This window comes from Hypomesus transpacificus, chromosome 15 (assembly GCF_021917145.1).
Source record: "Hypomesus transpacificus isolate Combined female chromosome 15, fHypTra1, whole genome shotgun sequence".
Classification (NCBI taxonomy): Eukaryota; Metazoa; Chordata; class Actinopteri; order Osmeriformes; family Osmeridae; genus Hypomesus; species Hypomesus transpacificus.
In genome coordinates this window covers 14,558,136-14,576,915 of record NC_061074.1, presented here as the reverse complement: position 1 = coordinate 14,576,915, position 18,780 = coordinate 14,558,136, and the positions used below count along the sequence as shown (strand labels likewise).

The window sequence follows — 18,780 nt, the reverse complement described above, 5'->3', positions numbered from 1 at the left end:
TATGGAAAGGGCATTGCAATTATGTGTCTTAATTTGAAGAGCTGCTGTAGCTCTAGCTAAATTTAACTCATCAGATGTGTCATCCTATTGCCTCCAGATAGTTAGGATTATTGGAGTTAATTACTTTTAAATGTTAAAGTTCAGTTTTTTGAAAAAGTACTTTTATCATACTGCCTGAATGTATTTTTACCGCAGGTCGAAAAATCTGCCCAACTATAGTGAACTAAACTGACTCTCTAATTAGCCTACATGGCAGTTCAGTCTGTCCTTAGAATAACTAATACAATATTACAGTTGTGAATTTTACATGATTACTTGTTTTCAATGTCCTGTACACATTTTATGTACCTCAGTGTTCTTTGGGGTCAATTTGACGTCATGCTGTTTTAGCTCTATAAAACATTAGAAATATCATCATTTTACACACATCTGTTTGAATGTGAGGCTGGGCAGACCCATCTGCCAGAGCAAATAAAACAGAAGCTTGTGCATTTTTCTGGTTCCCAGGTTGTGCATTTGTACAAACATTATGGTTATTTAATTGTGTGTTCCAGTTATGAGGTGCCACATATGATCTATAATGTTTATTTTTTAGATGTGGCCTTAAGTACATACACTTCAATATCGGTAACACTATTAGTATTTCCTATGATAATTCACCAACCAATGTGTTTGTCTTCTCTACAGCATCAGCCCCAATCTTTTACTCCAATCCTGTCAGGATTATTGCTACGCTTGGGAAAGACGTGTCACTGGAGTGCAAGCCCAGGGCATCACCAAAGCCAAGGATAACATGGAGAAGAGGAGACCGAAGGATACAGCCCAGCAGGAGGTAATGAATGCACTACTAACATTAAGACCTGTTCTGCCTGTAGACAGGACACATGAAAAGAGAAAGTTTACAAGCACATTTCAAAAGCATACCATAAGAACACTTCTAATGTTAAGGGATCCTGGTATATTTTTGATTAGGGTGCACACCATGGAAAGAAATTGTTTTAAAAACGTGTTTAGATAGAGTAAAGTATGTATAGATAGTATAGAGTATAGATAGAGAAAATATGTTTCCAATTGATGATTCCTATGGTGACACATGAACAGATGTTTCATAATGGTATCATTTAATAATAGAGGGAATTGCTTACCTAAAATAGTGTCAGAATTGTGTACCAAAGTAAACCCTGTTATGTTATTGTTCTAGTTGAAAACCCTTAGAGGAATTGTTTATATGTCTCTTAAACAAGTCTGTATCTCACTACAATCTCTAAAATTAAATGTCATCTTCTGAAGAAAAAACTCAGGTGTTTCCAATGCCTTCGAGGCAGTTTTTCATACCGTCTCAGGGACACTGGCAATTTAGGGCCCTGTGATTGCATCTGGGTTTCTTGTGCAGTTTGAGGCATCATCTTTTATGAGAAACAACTCTCCGTAGCGCTCCAGAGGGGGTGAGCAGGGTTGCGGAGCATCAATCAACTGGAGCGACAGCAAGGAAATTATCACTCAGTGCAGTGCATCCCGAGCTGTGAGTGAGGGAGCAAGCCCTTTGTTTAGCAGCTGAAATGTGGCGATCCGGTCAACACATCGGTAACAAGAGCAGCCAGTTGATTATCATTCTGTCTGATTTGAGTCCTCTCACTAAAACACTCAAACACACAGTTCATTTTAAATGTGGGTGTCACATAAGATGTTGACTCGTGGATCATTTGCCATCTTCAAGGATCAGCAAATAAGTTTCTGCGTTTTGCATTGTAATGTATTTGTTGGAGTGTGATTTCTTTGAGTTGGCTAGTGGCCAACTTACATTAACTGCCATCTGATGTATTTTATTTTCCTGATTATATTTCTCTGGTCCCTCTTGAAGCGATATCAGCGTTGTTTAGCAACAAAGTTGCTAATTGTAAGCATCACATGATTAGTTGCTGTCAAATACAAGCCTGCTGCACATGAACAGCTTCCAACTCTCTTACCAGGCTGTATTAAACCCAGGCTGTGATATACAGTACTTTGTTTTAGTGACTACAAGGAAATTGAAGGGTAGGGATAGGCTATTGACTAAAATGGTGACAAATGGCTGAATTGTGTATAGCTGAAGTGTACCAGAGAGACTATAATGTCTGACTTCTTTTTGCAAGTCCCTTAAATGTTTCCATTTTGTATTGGCAATATAAAGATAACGTCATTGTTTTAGTCAACGTGTATCTTTTCTAATATAGAATTATCAGAATATAACATTTTGCATGAAGTGGTTCTGTAGTTAGGACAGATATTTTGGGTATATTTCTACATATCACTGAATAAAGGGGGTGGATCCTTCTCTCGACTTGACCAGGATAGCTTGACCAGGAGGATTTCAACAAGGATTTTCCTGCATTAGCAATAGAAAAGAAAGACCTTTGTGGATGGAAGGAAGTTCAATTCTGGGATGAGCAGGGGTTGAATCGAAGCAGGTCCACGTTTATCTGGCATTGACAGCTGTGCTGACTTAATGAAGGTTTGTAATTAACATGGATTTCCGCTAATGTTCAGAGCTTTTGTCTCGTAAATGGAAAGTATTAATCCCATTAGTCAGAGACTATGTGGCAGGCTCAAGTGAAACCGAAGCATATTTTTTTAAAGAGCGATAGACAAAAGGATAGCATAATTTGTTAATTTCATGGAATGTTCACAAACATTACCAAACATTCTTCATTTTTACCATCTTTTTAATGAACAGATTTTTAAGCTTTTCTAATAAACCCATTATTACACCAGATTCAAAAACGTTATACGTACTAAATGCTATAAATGGTCATTCTTTTTTTGATAGGATATATCTGGGTGTTTAGATACATTCCTTTTATTTTCCTCAGTCAAGTTAGACTATTTGCATATATTGTATACCCTACGGTGCACATTGTCTGTCCTTCCGGTCTCAGTGTGCTTGTAAGTGAAGTATTTTCGTAATTTCTTCAGGCTGCAGTTTACTCTAAGATTTTCTGTGTGTGGGTGTATTTTGCTTTGCTTTTTGTCTGACTTTGGGGTGGGTATTGCAATTTTTATAAAGATGATTACTTAATAAATATTCACACTACGGCCAATAGCATGTGTACACTTTATACACAGGCACCTGCTTCTTGAACTCTCCAATCCAAAATCATGGACATTAAAATGAAGTTGGTTTCCCACTTTGTGTCCATAACTGCAAGGCTTTCCAATAGACAGACAATTGATGCAAGTTTTGCCTCCATGTAGCCACAAAGCATTAAAAGGTTGGGCACTGATGTTGAGTAATTAAACCTTGCTTGCAGATAGCATTAGATTTGATCCCAAAAAGTGTTTGATGGTGTTTAAGTCAGGGCAAAGATCACAAAGGGTGATCCATATAGAAAGGTTTGTCAAGTACGCTGTGTAGAAATGTGCTTGGCCTGCACAGATACCTGACCTAAACACCACCAAACACATTTGGAAAACATTATAATGGAAAACCAGGCACCAATCAGTGCCTAACTTCTCAAATGCTCTTGTGACTGAATGCAAGCAAATTCAGAAAAAAACACTCCAAAATCTTGTAGACAGCCTTCTCAGAACAGTGGTAGCTGTTACAGCCACAAAGAGAAGGCCAACAAGACGGCCATATTAATGGCCATGGTTATGGAAATGGGATGTCCAACAATCTCAGACAGCACAAGTTATGTGTGACGATGAGGTGTCCACTTCCTTTGTGCGTATCATATATCGTCATCCTCCAGAACCAGTTCAAATGTAAAAAATATTGATACTGAACATAGAAGGATTTAACCATAGACACTAAGGGAACGTAGACTAACCATAACCTTGATCCTAACCCTTCAGTAGATACTTCTTCATAAAGCAAGATGCTCACTCTCTCTCCAGTTCTTTGGAAGGATGTCAGAAACTCGGTTACATCTTCCCTTCCTGGTACACAGTTGACAAGTTGGAGATGTTGTTAACTACTGAATACTCTATTCATGGCAATTTCGTTATAAGTTGCATAGTTTCAACTGTATTTTCATAGCATGTGTTCTCCTGAGCATAACAGGGATGAGGGTGGTGTTGGTGAATTCAGCAGGCAGGCTACTAGTGGTAGTTATATTAAAGTAGATTTGGTTTACCTCTTCATTACCCTTGCCTCTCTCCAGAGGACAGCTTTGTGATACGCTTGTCTTGCTTTGACAGGATTTTGCATTCTATAAATTGGACGTACGGTAACAGTTGTCAAAGTTTGACACTCCCAGTTATGCAACCACTGTGCGTCTTACATGTATAATTGATTCATTGCTTCTTTGAATATACATTATCTCAAATATGCCTAGTTCATGTCAGATGAGAAAAAGAATGCATAAGCTACACTTCAGTAGAAATGTGTGGACCATACTCCCTGTTTACAGTACTTGCCTTTACTCATTTAAAAGGGTTAGGGTTAGTGTTACTATATTTATTGACATTGAAATTGTGTGATTACTTGGGTCCAATGAAGGCTTTTGGATTGTTTCAGTTTTTTTTTTCTTTTTCTGTTGAATTTACATTTTAAAGTGAACCTTGTTTACGAATACTTATCTTTACTGATAGCATCTGTTGAGTAATCCGCTTCCAGATAGGACTATTTAATACTATCAGCCGATCGGGATCATTAATGAATTTAAGTAGTTGATTGATCTTGTATAGATGGCCAAACATTTGTGTTTCAGTGCTCAGTCTCACTGGCACAGTAACCTTGAAGGTTATAAGGAATTTTCACTTGCCAACAATTGTGTCCTCAAAGAACTTGGTGCAACTTTCTTGTCAGAAGAAACTTGTCAAATCTATACAATGTGAATTGTTTAGATCCCCCAAAAAAACCCTCATGTTCCTAACTAAAAGTATCAAACCCTTTGTCTTTTCAAGCTGTTCTGTTTGACCTTGCACATAATGTATAAATGTACATTAATACTATTACAAACAACTGAACATTCATAACATGGTGTCCCAGCAATTTACACATGCATTTGTGTCTTATACCTATATTGATTTTTTGTGTCCTTTCTGACAGGATTATGCTGTTGCGGAACAACACTCTGAGAATCGTTAACTCCAGCCGAGCGGATGAGGGGAACTATGTGTGCCGAGCTGAGAATCAGTTTGGCTCAGCAGAGATGACTGCCATGCTGTGGGTAAAAGGTAAGTGATGCCCACGGGGCCTGTATTTTCTGCCAAATTAGCGCAAGTCAACCACTAGCAAACAATCCCTTCTGTCGTCCCTGCCCCCTCCGCACACCTCTGCCTGGGTGCTCGGAACGCCACCAGAATTTATTGTGGTTGTTCGACCATGAAGTTAGGGCTTTCACATTCAAACGTCATTTCACAAGGGCACACCTTGACTGTGTTAGGGCTGTCACATGGATGCAACATCCACAGTCAAGATCAGAGGACCCCAGAATGTATCGGACAAAGTTGATTGTTGAGGCCAAGTGAAGGTTGTGTGATTTGTGTGATAATAACCATGTCTTTTTTGCTGCTGCTCAGTATTAGCCTTGGGTAGTCTGATTGTTGCACCATGACAGTGTAGCAGTGTTGTGCTTTCAGAGGCCATGCGTGTGGAGCTTAGTCCCAGCAGAGTGGAGGTGACGGTGGGGGAGAGCGTGGTTTTGAGCTGCAAGGCAACACATGACCCATCACTGGATGTGGCTTTCCAGTGGCTCCTCAACCAGAAACCTTTAAACTTCCAACAGGATGGCAACCACTTTGAATACATCCAAACAGTAAGGGACTACCATTTATATAGATTCAATTTTACTTTGTAATGGCTACATATTTAGCAACAATTTAGAAGGTTACTTATATTGGGCAGTTATTATTGATTGAACAGATGATCGATTTTGTACAAAATATACCTTACCTTCATGCATGCATAGTCACTGCTCTGGTTCAACAGAGGTGTACAGTATAGTTAATGATTTTAGGCACGACTCGTTGCACCGTGCAGACTTGTTAAACTTGAATGAGAATCAATCTCTTGAAAGGTCATGCGACCCCAGATGTCATCATGATTAAGAACCTGCAGTAGAACACATCGTAATGCTCATCAAAGTGAACAAGAACCCACAGATAAGCACGGAGCGCATGTTAGGTCGCTGCTGTGATTTATACCTCTTAAAGCAGTGGGCTGCTAGATTGAGGAGATGCACAAACCCTTCACAGACAATGCTGACCATCTCATGAGTATTTTTCTTCTCATTTATTCAATCTTAAAATGGCACAACTGAATTTGTACATTTATTTGAAAATGGAAAAGCAAGCTTTCTCTTTAAGATGAATGATGGAAGAGATTGAAACCATCTCATCTTTTTGTAGGGAAATTAGGAGGTAAACACAGGCTCCGGCAATTGATTTGAGTGAGTGATGAGAAAAACCACAGAGTGAGCTAGACAAACACACACAAGTACATGTGTGCTTCCCACTCACTCACACTCATACAAACAAACCGAGCATACAGTATGCAACTTTACATAATTTAGACTGTAACTTGTGTTATTTCAAATGAATTCAATTTGGATGGACAATGGTTTATCTGTACAATAATAAAAACGAGACCTCTTGTACTTTTTTTTATACTTCCCCCCTACCACCTTAATCGTTTCAAAACAAATAACCATTTTATGACATAATTGTTTGCAAGGATGATCATTTCAAGGCTTTTCTGTACTTTTCTGCCTGCACAAGTTAATAGTCTTTCTATTTCTCGTTCTGTAATTGGAATGAATCGGCCTGCCTACAGTAGAGTACCTGTCAGAGCTAACGCAATTAGTTTTATCCTCTAAATAATGGAATATAGTCTTTTTTTCTTTTTTCTGCAGGCAAATGCTTCAACACTGTTACCTCCAAATCAGCACTCAGCGAATGAGTGAGATTATTAATTGGGAAAGCCAAATGTAAAGGATGGCATTTGAAATGGGATTCATAAAATAAATTATAAATTAATACGTTTCTGCGAAACAAATTATGAAAATGAAATGCAGCTCAAATAGTGAAGTTAGAGGCAGGCTGCTTGACAGAACTGATAAAAGGAATATTTTGTTGTACTTGAATTATGTATATGCATTTACTCCTCATTACCAATTCCCTCTTCCTAAGTACATGTTCTGTAAATAAGGTTAAAAGAAATGTAAAATACCTTATGCAGTATAATAAAGATATCATATTTTTAATGTAATATGTTCTCTTTCAATAGTTTCCTGAATTGTATTTTATTTGTCAATATATATAAATGTTCTCTTAAGTGAACAGAACATCAATTACCATATAACTACATAGTATCTACATAACAACCAGTATCATTAACATGGTTACAAATGAATTGTCATGTAAATGCAGGTTAAAGCAATTACAAGGTTATTAGAATGTTACTATAAACTATGTCATAATGTATACAGCTATAATCATATTTAATAAAATATAAGTCATCATGTCAATACAGTGTTATTACCACAGTTTTAACTTTTAAGTGAGCAGTCAAAGAGACAGAATATTGAAGAAGAAACTGAGCACACCCTCATAGATGAACACCCAATATCCAGTATTCCTGTGAAATCCCACTGTTTCTCCACGAGCGCCTGAAGTGAGCTGTTGAAAAATATGACATTCCTATCCTGGTCTGTCCTCAGTTAGAATCCAAACCCTGGAGAGACAAAGCATTTTTAGTGGCAATGCTCTACAGGCACAGAGGACTTCGACTTGATTCATGGTCTGTAATTTTAATCAGGTTATGTGCTAAACAGCTGCCTGTAGACCTTGAATTGTTCCCAGTCTTGCCTTGGGCGTTTCTCATTTCAAGAGACAGAAAAAAACACAGGGGGACTGAAGGAGAGTAATAGCGAGCAAGCATCAGAATTTAACAGGAATCTCTTAAGCCCCATGCACCTGTATGGGATATACTTGAAGGATCACATTGCTTAGGTGTCAAGCACACATGAATGTTGGATTTCTCTCTAACTTTTCTGTAACACTCCCTGCTTGTCATGCAGCAGTCCTCAACGGTGGATTTGATGATAAGGAGCATTCTGCTGAAGCATGCTGGGAAATACGGCTGCCGGGCTCAGACCAGTGCTGACACGGTGTTTGCAGAGGCAGAGCTGCTTGTTAGAGGTGAGCTTGTTATCTTAAGGGGTCTCGTTAGCTCTTGTTGGTAGTCATATGCCAGCACTTAACCAACTTTGACACAGATTACCCATGGAAGCGTCACTCAATATCATGTCTATGTGTTTCAGCACCAAGCAGGTCAGGAGTGACTGGCATTGTGCTGAAATCTGCCTTATTTTCGGGGAATAAGGGAAGATGGTGGAGGTGGTCAGGTGTTGAAGTCATTTCAACTGTTGACCCAGCCCAGACCATTTGAGTGGCTCAGAATGTTACTGCTCTTTTCTCTTTAAGGAGAAGCTCATTTTCTACATGGGTAGAATATGGTTCTTAAAAACAGAAATAGGAATTTACCATTTTAATATTTGAGGATAACGTCATGTATGAAAACCCCAGATTTCTCAATACTGTCATACTGTATACATGTACCCAATTAGACCAGGATCTGATTGACCTCAAAGATTCTTACCGAATTTGACATTGTTTCAGTTACATGTTGTTAGGATGTATGACATGTTGGTCATAATGGCTGTTTATAATAATAGCAGAGCCTATACAGGAAAGTTGACTTCATATTCCTCAATTTTTAAACAGAGGTCCTTTGCTGCTGTACCCACAATGACACACAATGCATATTAATGTTTTAAAATGCTAATCTACCTTTCAATGCAACCTTTTAATGGGCCCTTCTTGGGGACACAAAACATTGGTTTTCATTGGGCGTACCAGCTGTCAGCTTTTCATTTACAGCTGTTACCCCTAGAGCCCTCAGACGTTTGCTGCACTTGCAGATTACATTTACTTCTGAAGGCTGAGGTAAACATATGTTTGGTTGTTTCAAACAGAGGACAGTCTGCCGCGACACAATCATGCTCAACAGAGCTGACAAACCGCCTCAGAAAAGCCAGAGAAAAAGCTTCAGTAGCCCTTAATCAGCATGTAATCCTTGGCAAGAGATCTATGTCCGCCCAAATCCTGGTATGGTTAAGTAAGTCGTTGTGTTTGTGTTTGTGTTCCGTGAGATTACAAGAGGGAAATGTATTGAAGTCTTTGCTATAGATACCTAATTTCGCTGCTCCCTGCATACTCGCGTGATTGCATGCATGGATTTTAATAGCAGCCATGCGTGTTAAAGACATGGTAATGTGAACCAGCTCATTCGGTATTCATTTAAACAGCAAAGGAGATTGGGTTGCTTTTCTTGTCTGGTGGGGTGTGTGCAGCCGCATTGAGGTCTCGCCTCAGTGGTCCAGCTGTTTAGGTTTGTAATTTAGTCTCTGTGTCTCATGACCTTCTTCTCTCCCCACCAGGTCCCCCAGGACCCCCAGGAGTGGTGATAGTGGAGGAGATCACAGACACCACCGCCACTCTGTCCTGGAGTCGTGGGGTGGACAACCACAGCCCTATCAGCACCTATAATTTACAGGCCCGCAGCCCATTTTCATTAGGCTGGCAGACTGTCAGAACAGGTAATCAATAGAAAGGAAAATGTAACCACTGGATCTAGGGGAACGGGGGACTTGCTGTGGCTAGAAGTCCACTCAGAGGTCTGCCTCTTGCTAAATGTCTTAAGGCACAGAGCTGAGCTAAAAAGTGCAAGGTCACTGTTACAGTAATATATTACTGAAAATATCATTACGTGTTCAGGTGAGTCTGTACCACTATAATGTATTTATTCCTTTTGACAAGTCTTCTAACTCCCTCAGCCAAAATTCTTTAATTCTTACTCAACACTGATGCCAAAAATATGAAGTCAGTTTCTTCTCAAAGTAGCAAGGGTTTCAAAAAGTTGGACTGTTGTCCTCGGTTCAACTGTAATTTTATGTTTGAACTTGGCTGTTGTTCAATGGAGATTAATGAAAAATCTGTTGAGCTCATATTAGGTGTCAGTGGTTGGAATTACATGCAAAATCGTGTCAAAGGGTAAAGGAAAATTAACCTCTTTTGGCAGGAATTACAAAGCAGGCTTCTGTTCGTCCAGAGTGCTGTGGGACTGCAAATGTGCTGCACCAAGTTTTTACTTGACTGTCAGGCTTTATTTTTTGGTTCTTGACAACTCATCTATTACTACCCTGAAATGTCAAAGGATAATAGCTAGCTAAAATCCTATAAATTATGTTTACGTCCTGCAAATACTGGGAATGGTTGAAAATAAAGGTTCGTATGACCTGATAATGATTCATCCTACACACGCACTCACACACACACACACACAAATATATATAATATCACCCTCTTCATTACTCCTCTTACATCACAGCTGTTGAACAACATTAATGGTGATGAAACACAATTAGGGTCTCGGTGACACATTGTAAGTGGTGAACTTGTTAAGATTAGCATGAACCAAAGGGGGCTTTTAGCTTGCAGGCCTTACAAACAGAGTTATCAGCTCATGTTTGAGTAGCAGCTTGAAAGAGTGGCCTCTTGGTAATGTGCATCGGATGATAAGAGGTTGCTAGCAACAGACCAGTCTGAACATATGGGGAATAGTGAGCTGAGCCAGTGAGAATCTGCCAGCTCATTTGTGTTATGAATGCTCTCTCTCGGTCAGCTATTCATTTACAAAATGCGGATATAGGCTTATCCACACATCCCTGCTTTACAGAGACTATCTCTGAAATGGTGAATACAAATATAACTGAGTGCATAGCCAGTACATTAGCCCATATTCACTTACATATGTATTACTGCGATATAGGGATTGTCTTCCATAAGTCAGATACCATGTTTTCTTGTTCACAGACCCAGAACCAGTCATAGGGGACCTAGAGTCAGCCATGGCTGTGGACCTCAACCCCTGGGTGGAGTATGAATTCAGAGTAGTGGCCAGCAATGCTATTGGGACCGGGGACCCTAGTGCTCCTTCCAGAGGGGTTAGGACAAAAGAAGCAGGTAAAAGTCACCCGCCCACAGAAAAACAGCTTGGCTTATATACACCCAACTATTCTATTAAGGTTGTGATTAAGATGCAGACACTGTTCAATATCACTGGACAACATGGCATTTTAAATCATGATGAACATTTTGGTTTTAGCTATAATATAAAATCTGTGCAGTGAAATGTTTCTTCCATAACCTGAAGTGATATAATGTACCTAGTTGGTGCCCCACACAACTCCTCGTGACCATGCTGCATTTCCTTTGTGAACCTTCTCCATTTTAATTGGCCTAGGCATTGAAAATAAGCTGCTTACTTGAATTTAGATAAGTTTAGTGTTTGAGCTACAGCACCTAGGCACTCACACCCGAGGCGAAGACGTGGCAGAATCAACTATTTATGGACAACACCTCACTGTGACAGTTTGGATCAAATATGCAGCCTCGCTAAACTCCAAGTTTCTCGTTATAATATGAAAATAACAAAGGTGAAGGGTAATAAAAAAATACCACACCATACTAGCCTTATCCATTCAACCCAATTAACAAGCTAGACACAGTTAATGAGTGTGTTGGTCATGCATTCAGGAGTATACAGGTCTTATTAAAATAATCTAACATGTACAGAAAGTGTTTTACTAAAAGACTTGTGTTGCTCTTGTGTGCCACACAGTACCATCGGTGGCTCCAGCTAATGTAAGCGGGGGAAATGGCCGCAGGCATGAACTGGTCATCTCGTGGGAGGTAAGGTCTTCTGTTAACCTCCAGACAACAGCAGCGTAATAACAAATGTGACCAAATGCCCATGTGTCATTTGTCTAAATATTGCCCTAGTTTACAATTATTAATGGCCATGTTTGTCCTCCATTGGTATTTCTGCAGCCTCCACCTTTATTAAACTATACCTATCTGTTAGGCTCACTCCAAACAACCATATTTACAGATTGCAGGTCTATTGTAACTTTACTCCCCTATGAAGTGAACTGTCAGTGAGTCATGAAGTCGGTGTGATGGGGTATGCTGGTGTGGAGTGTCGCTCTAATGATCATGTAGGTTGCCACAGTATGTGCCTTTTATTTAAAGGCCTTCACTTTTACTAGGGAATATCTGTCAGACATTTTTAAGATGATTAAGCACGGTTGATGAACGAGGCTTGTACTGTAGGTTCAGAAGCATTGGAGGGAATGGTCTGGTTAATGATTGTCTTAAGGACCTACAGATGATCCCATTAGTTTACACTCAATTAATTTAAAATGAGCTTTATCAGTGAGCTGTGATCCTAGATGTCAAGACATGTGAAGTCACCTAGACCTCACATACCCCAGAATAACTTCTCAGCATGATGCAATTGATGTCAACTGTCAAGACTGAGTGTTTGTTTGATATGGTGTAGATAGTAGTTTCAAATGTGTCCATTTTAAAAACAACAATATAAAAACAGTAAGTGTGAGAAAAATCCTACCTGTTTTCTGCAGCTGCAGAAATAGAGATTTCGAGCCATTGTAAACTAAAGTGTTTGTGTGGCTCTCTGCGTGGCGGTGTTGTAGTGAGGCAGCGTGTGATGAAGCAGTCGCTCGGCAGAGTGAATTACAAGTTTGGTCTCACCAGAGAGGCATGACTGATGATTAACCTTCAGTCTTGAAGCAATCCCTCCATAAATCCAAGGATATTTTGGGAGCATCTGTTAGGAATCCCATGCTTCACAATGCCTGTACAAAATGAGATTTACCCCACACAATTTTAAGAGGATACAGTATTAGCATGATATGTTTGTCTATAGAATAGCACCTTTGGCTTTTCAGTGAGCTGTGGGGATAGCATTTTACAGATGAGCACACAATGAAACTAAGCTGTAGGGTGTTCAGATGAGGGCAGTTAAAGGTGCTATTAACTGGGGAATGGTGAACAGATGTGCATGTAAAGGATGGTTGTACTTGTGGTTATTTAGGACAGAGCACAACTGGCATGTGGAAAATAACTTTCTCATGAGGAAAATGACATTATTCTCTACACTGTTCCTAATCACTCAAGAAAGCTGTTAGAGTAACGACAATATAATCATACTTCCTATAGCTCCTTCTGGGCGGACAGTTCAATTAAAGGTGGTATTACGTATACTTGTCAACAGTTAGCAGTCAGCAATCTCGATCTTCATCAGGACATTCATTCTGTTTCTTTATTCACTTTGTATTTGGGTTTATGCATTTGTGTTATTATTTCCAGGGCATTTACTCCCATTTGCCCTGAAGCTTATTTGAAGAATCAAAGCAAGTTACAGTGACCCATAGTCAGTGAGTCAGGATTTGTTCACTCATCAATACATTTGTCAATTTAGAGGTTAATCATGTGGCAATGTCCACATGCTCTATTTCAGTGGGCGCCTGCTTCAGCCAATTTGGCATTTTTTTTCAAAGACAACTTAATCTCTGCCCTACTTATTATTTTGGAGATTAATCAAGGTTTTGTCACTGATCAATGGAGATGAATATGGAAGGAGATGGAGCAAAAATTTTAGCTCCTTTTGGCATCCAGGCCATGTGAGTCCACGGCAGCCCATCCTCTCCAATCATCAGTGGACGGCTGTCAAAGGCTGTGTGGCAGTGTTGGGCAGGGTTATTAAGCAGGATATAGAACTAAACAGTCACCGGTGCTTCTCTCAGCCATCTCATTAGGGAGATCATTTATTGGTTCATGGTAAACTATGGAGAGGACCATTAGAAATACCCCTTCCGTCACCATCCCTAAACTCAGCAGGCTGCATGCCACCGACTAGGAGAATTACCCTGACTTGAAGCAGCCCTTTCATACTGCACTTAACAGATGAGCTAAGGGCCCCACTGCTTTTAGAGACCTTGATTCAGAGGCATCCCTTCAAAAGCCAGGCAATCTCTGATTAGAAATTGTGATGGAAGCTAATTCATTTTCCATGAGCATCCCTTGCTTGTTAATTAGACAGCCGTGGAGATCGGCCCTAGTAGAGCAAGATGTGAACTACATCTCCATCCTTCACACTGCCTCTCAGGGGCTGCTTGTCTAATCTGGGTGAAGCCTTAAGGGGACATTATTATTTTGAAGCCTGTGCAAATCATCACATCATGACATGACAGACGTGATGCTAGAAACTGGAGTGTACAGCTGTTTGTCATTTATTTAATTTAGTCTAAGATTTAATTCGGGCAGCTCATATTTTAATTACATTTCCATCTCCCCTAATAAATTGCATTTGGTTCCATTAAATGTGTAGCAGGTGTTGGAGACAGCTCCCAGGATCATCTCTTTAGGAAAACAGCAGACAGACATTAATGGCAGAACCCAAACATGAGTGTCCCAAATACCTCAACTTCTGTAGTCGATGGAAACCTACATCAACTCTTAAACAAAAATTGGAGCAGATGGAGTTTGTTATCACTATCATCCAAGCGGAATGTTAGCAGTGAAGCGTTTTTTGTTTTACGTTTTGGACCACATACATTGGTGTGTTTTTTCTATTATTTACATCAGTAAGGAGTAAGGAATTTTCAGTACTTTTTGACAGCATTCTATGGTATAATCTCTACGACAGTAACAGATTGTTGATCATTTTCAATGAATGACTTATCGCTGCAGTTTTACATCCTGCATTATTGTACGTACAAAGAACATGAAACTGAAAAAAAGAGAATGATGCATTTGACTCCATCTGCATGTATGAAAAATCTTTGTTTTGTAGAAATATATTTTGTAATAACCCCCAATCAGACTGCGAGATCCCAAGCTGATGGGAAATACTGTATACAGTAGATTTAACATTCCATCAAAGGTGTCTTTGCAAATGTTACGTGAATCTAGTGATCCCAATTAACTGAAGTGTTCATGCTTGCTACCAAAGAGCATGACATTTACAAGTGATTTATTTCATTACAGCTGAAAGACAGAAGAATTCATCTGGGACTTATTGACATTTTGATATTATTCCTTTCTTTTCAACATGTTATTGCACAGATCGCTTTCACAAAAGAGGATTTCCAAAATAGAAATATGTTAATGATATGCCTTTCAATTACAGAAGTTGAATGCCAATGTGCTTGTGCTTAACACTGATACCTTTCAGCCAAGTACCATTAGAAAGCTATCCTTCCCCCTTAGCCCCTTATTACCTGGTGACAAGTTGTTGTCTGCCAACAGACAAGAGTCACAATTACCAGTGTCTGCTATGTTCATATACCAGTGAAAAACAAATACTGTTCCTGTTGAATATATTGGTCTCACATGAAAAGAACACAATTAATGTTTCTGTAGGTGGGAGGGTTTGAGTGCAGCTCTCTGAGGATGTATGTGCTATGTTTAGTTCCAACCCTCTTATATCAGCCAAAGCATTATGTACAGCATGTTTGGTTTACCTTGTTACTCTGATCCAGAAACATTATTTATTTAAAGGAGTATCATTTAGTAAATCATGATTGAGGGCAATGATGGATAATGTTGATAACTGTCATAAAAAGAGAATAAATTCAGCAGTGACAGCTGTGTTTTTACTAAATAAAAAATGCTCATGGCTAAGATTTCTGTTCTTTTTCTGCTTCCTTGCTTCCAGCCTGTGTCTGAAGAATTCCAAAACGGTGAAGGCTTTGGGTACATTGTGGCATTCCGAGCCAACGGGACGCGAGGTTGGAAGGAGAAAATGGTGACATCTGCAGATTCCACAACTTACAAGTATAGAGACGAGACCTTCCCTCCCCTAACCCCCTTTGAAGTGAAGGTGGGGGTGTACAACAACAAGGGTGATGGACCCTTCAGCGGGATGGTCACCGTCTACTCTGCGGAAGGGGGTGAGTCCTTCTGACAAGTTGCATGTAAAGTACAAGAGTCACAACCTGCTCAATTAAGAGGATCAAGAAATGGGTCTGTGTAAATCTAATTGACTGCCTGTGTTATATAATACAACTTGGTCCAGTGATCTTATAATCGGACATCATATTTGGAATGATTCATTCACACCCCTAGCTCGGACGAAATAGCTCCTCATCAGCTTAGAAGCATGTTTCAGTGGGGTTGGTAAAGTTCACTGTTCTCTTGCACAGAGCCAAGAGAGGCCCCATCTGACATGAAGGCTTCCAGCATTTCTTCATCGGAAATTAGGGTCACTTGGAAACCGCCCAATCCTGGTCCTGGAAGACCACAAGGATATGAAGTATGTGTACTGTGTGAGTGTGTGTGTGTGTGTGTGAGAGAGAGAGACAGAGAGAGACAGAGAGTGTACGTGTGTGTGTGTGTGTGTGTGTAGGTGAATGTGTGCAGGTGAACGTGTGCCAATGAGTGTTTGGGGATTCAAATGTATTTTTACTTATTGCTTGTTTGGTAGGTGTGCTACTGGAAGGACATGGAACAGGAGGAGTCAGGAAAGAGGAGGAGGACTTTAGGAAATGAGACCTCCATGGTGCTGACAGGACTGGAGGGCAACAGCGTGTATTCCATCACAGTGAAAGGCTTCAACAGCATCGGCCAGGGCCCCGCCAGCAGTGCTATCACAGCCAACACCAGGAAAGACCGTGAGTGCAGCACTGTTGCATAACAAAGAGACATACAATACGTCCTTCTAAATGTCTTCTGAATGTTGTACATTGGATCATCTACGGTATTGTTTAATGGGCAAAAATAAAGAAGTGAATGAAAATATAGGAAATCTGCTTTTATTGAGTACTTGTACATATCCATTTGAACCACACGCCTCTACCTCTTTTGCTCTCTCCTTCTCTCTCCTCAGCTCCAGTTCAGCCTCCTAGCAACCTCATGTGGATTCAAGAGGGCAATAATGTGTCTTTGAGCTGGGACCCAGTCAGATCAAAGGACAATGAGTCCGCTGTCATTGGATACACGGTAATCTCCCTCACCAGCATTCAAATTGGAAAATTCAGAGGCAGAGGGTCAAAAAGCATTGCCAACACCCTCAGTGATCGAGCAGTATGTTGGAAGCCAGTGACCTCGGGACAGCCATATGCCACTGTATTATTAGCTCTGGCAGAATGACCAGTTGAATCAACAGACAGGTTGTGTGTGTCATTCAGGTCCTACTAAGCCAAGAAGGAAGAGGACACCATCAGGTGACCAGGACCATCAACCCCTCCGTGGTGCTCTCATTGCCAGAGGGTGGCACCTATATCATGGAGGTGCGGGCAGTTAGTGAGGGTGGCGAGGGGGCAGCCAGCTCCCAAGTCCGAGTGCTCACTTCCTCTGGTAAGGTACAAAGACGAGGCTTTGGTCCCTCTACAAAGTCCGTTTCCCCCTCTTCCTGAACACCATCTGCTTTATTCGGTTTCTCTTTTGTATATTTTCTTGGAACGCTAATTGAGTAACTGCTCTTGTGTGAGCCAAGTTTTTTGTTTCCTAATACTGTTTTAATTACCACCCCCACACAAACATACCTTTACTGCTGCACAGGCAATTACGTTTCAAAGAACAAGACAAACAAAAGCTGAAACACCATTTTGTACAAAATGCCAAATTAGCTATTCGGGAAAAATACATTTGAGCCGGTACATACTGTATATATAATAAAAAATCATATTGGATTAATGTCTCATGATGTAATATCATTGTGAGGGAATAACATAATACGTTTTGGCTGCCACGTGTTATCACATTATTGAATCATTAACTGGGTAAAATTATCATGAACAATTACTTTACCTGTTAGTTAAGTCAGTGTTTTATTTATTGGATATTGGGGGTCCCCAAAAGAAAGTAAGAATCAGTGATTACATTGTTAGTACATTGTCACCAAGCATTACAATTCCTGTTGTCGAATACTCATTGGATTGTTTGATTTCAGAGAACAATGGTTATACTGATAAGAAGTAAAAATAGCATTTTGAATGTTTTTCCCTTTTTTCAGGTGTCCGAGCCAAAAGTGGCCAGTGCTCGTTGCACAGTGGCCTGCCACTGGGCCTGATGTGGACGGTTCTGCTCCTGGTTCCTCTGGTGCCTTCAGCTTCTTAGTGAAGCCTCCAAGCCACCCTCATCTCCCTTGTGGGACCCAGCCGCCTTCTTCTCCTCCATCCCCCAGACTGTCTGCTTGCTTTGGCCTTACCTGTCCCACAGGGCCTGGGGCCTGGGATCAGCTGAGGGGGTACTGCTTCTGCCAGTAAAGGACGGTCTCAGATAACACCTCAACTCTTTTGTTTCCTGTTCTTGTTGAGCCTGAACTTTTGACTTTTTTTTGCCATTCTTTCCAACATCACTGTAGTGTTGTACTGTAGTGTACATTGTGTGGAAAGACTTGTTTTATAATTTACATTAACTTTATGGGGCGTTTTCCTATTGACTGGCATCTAACTACTTCCAGACGGCTCCTGCAGCTCTGGGGCTTCACAGACCGTGAACAATTCCCCGAAAGCTGCTGTGGCTGTAATACAGGGATCAGCCGGGCTGCTTCTTTTCATTACTTATCTGCATCAATTTACCCCTTGGCTGCCTAACAAGCAACCCAGCAACAGCTCAGTAGAGATAAGTGCATTGTTTTTCTTATTCACACATGAAGGGAAAAAAGTTTTTTATAGTACTGAGGATATTACTATTTCCAGACTTGCTTTTTGTACATTGTGTTACCTTTAGAGAAAAACAGTGGTGTGTGTCTGCTACGTCAAAGTTTCTGTTGTCCTGGTAGCAAAAAGCAGTGCTTGGTGCCATGTGGACTGGTGGATGTAGAGGAGGTGGAAGACAGGGGCTCACCTGTAGTGCCCAAACACATTAGACAAAGATGATGACTCTGTGATGACTCATGGTGTCAGTACAAATAAATGTGATGTATTT

The 18,780-nt window shown here is 40.4% G+C and overlaps 1 protein-coding gene across 1 annotated transcript in view; it reads left to right on the top strand.

Moving 5' to 3' along the window:
- The window catches only part of cntn5 (contactin 5), a 69,451-nt gene extending 50,671 nt beyond the window's left edge, over window positions 1–18,780 (top strand). The window contains exons 12-24 of the mRNA XM_047036440.1: window positions 688–832; window positions 5,030–5,157; window positions 5,563–5,738; window positions 8,001–8,121; window positions 9,423–9,581; window positions 10,858–11,007; window positions 11,666–11,736; window positions 15,566–15,800; window positions 16,053–16,162; window positions 16,334–16,520; window positions 16,736–16,848; window positions 17,037–17,205; window positions 17,864–18,780. Coding sequence (XP_046892396.1) covers window positions 688–832; window positions 5,030–5,157; window positions 5,563–5,738; window positions 8,001–8,121; window positions 9,423–9,581; window positions 10,858–11,007; window positions 11,666–11,736; window positions 15,566–15,800; window positions 16,053–16,162; window positions 16,334–16,520; window positions 16,736–16,848; window positions 17,037–17,205; window positions 17,864–17,967 — 1,868 coding nt within the window. The 3' untranslated portion in view covers window positions 17,968–18,780. The remainder of the gene's footprint in view (window positions 1–687; window positions 833–5,029; window positions 5,158–5,562; window positions 5,739–8,000; window positions 8,122–9,422; window positions 9,582–10,857; window positions 11,008–11,665; window positions 11,737–15,565; window positions 15,801–16,052; window positions 16,163–16,333; window positions 16,521–16,735; window positions 16,849–17,036; window positions 17,206–17,863) is intronic.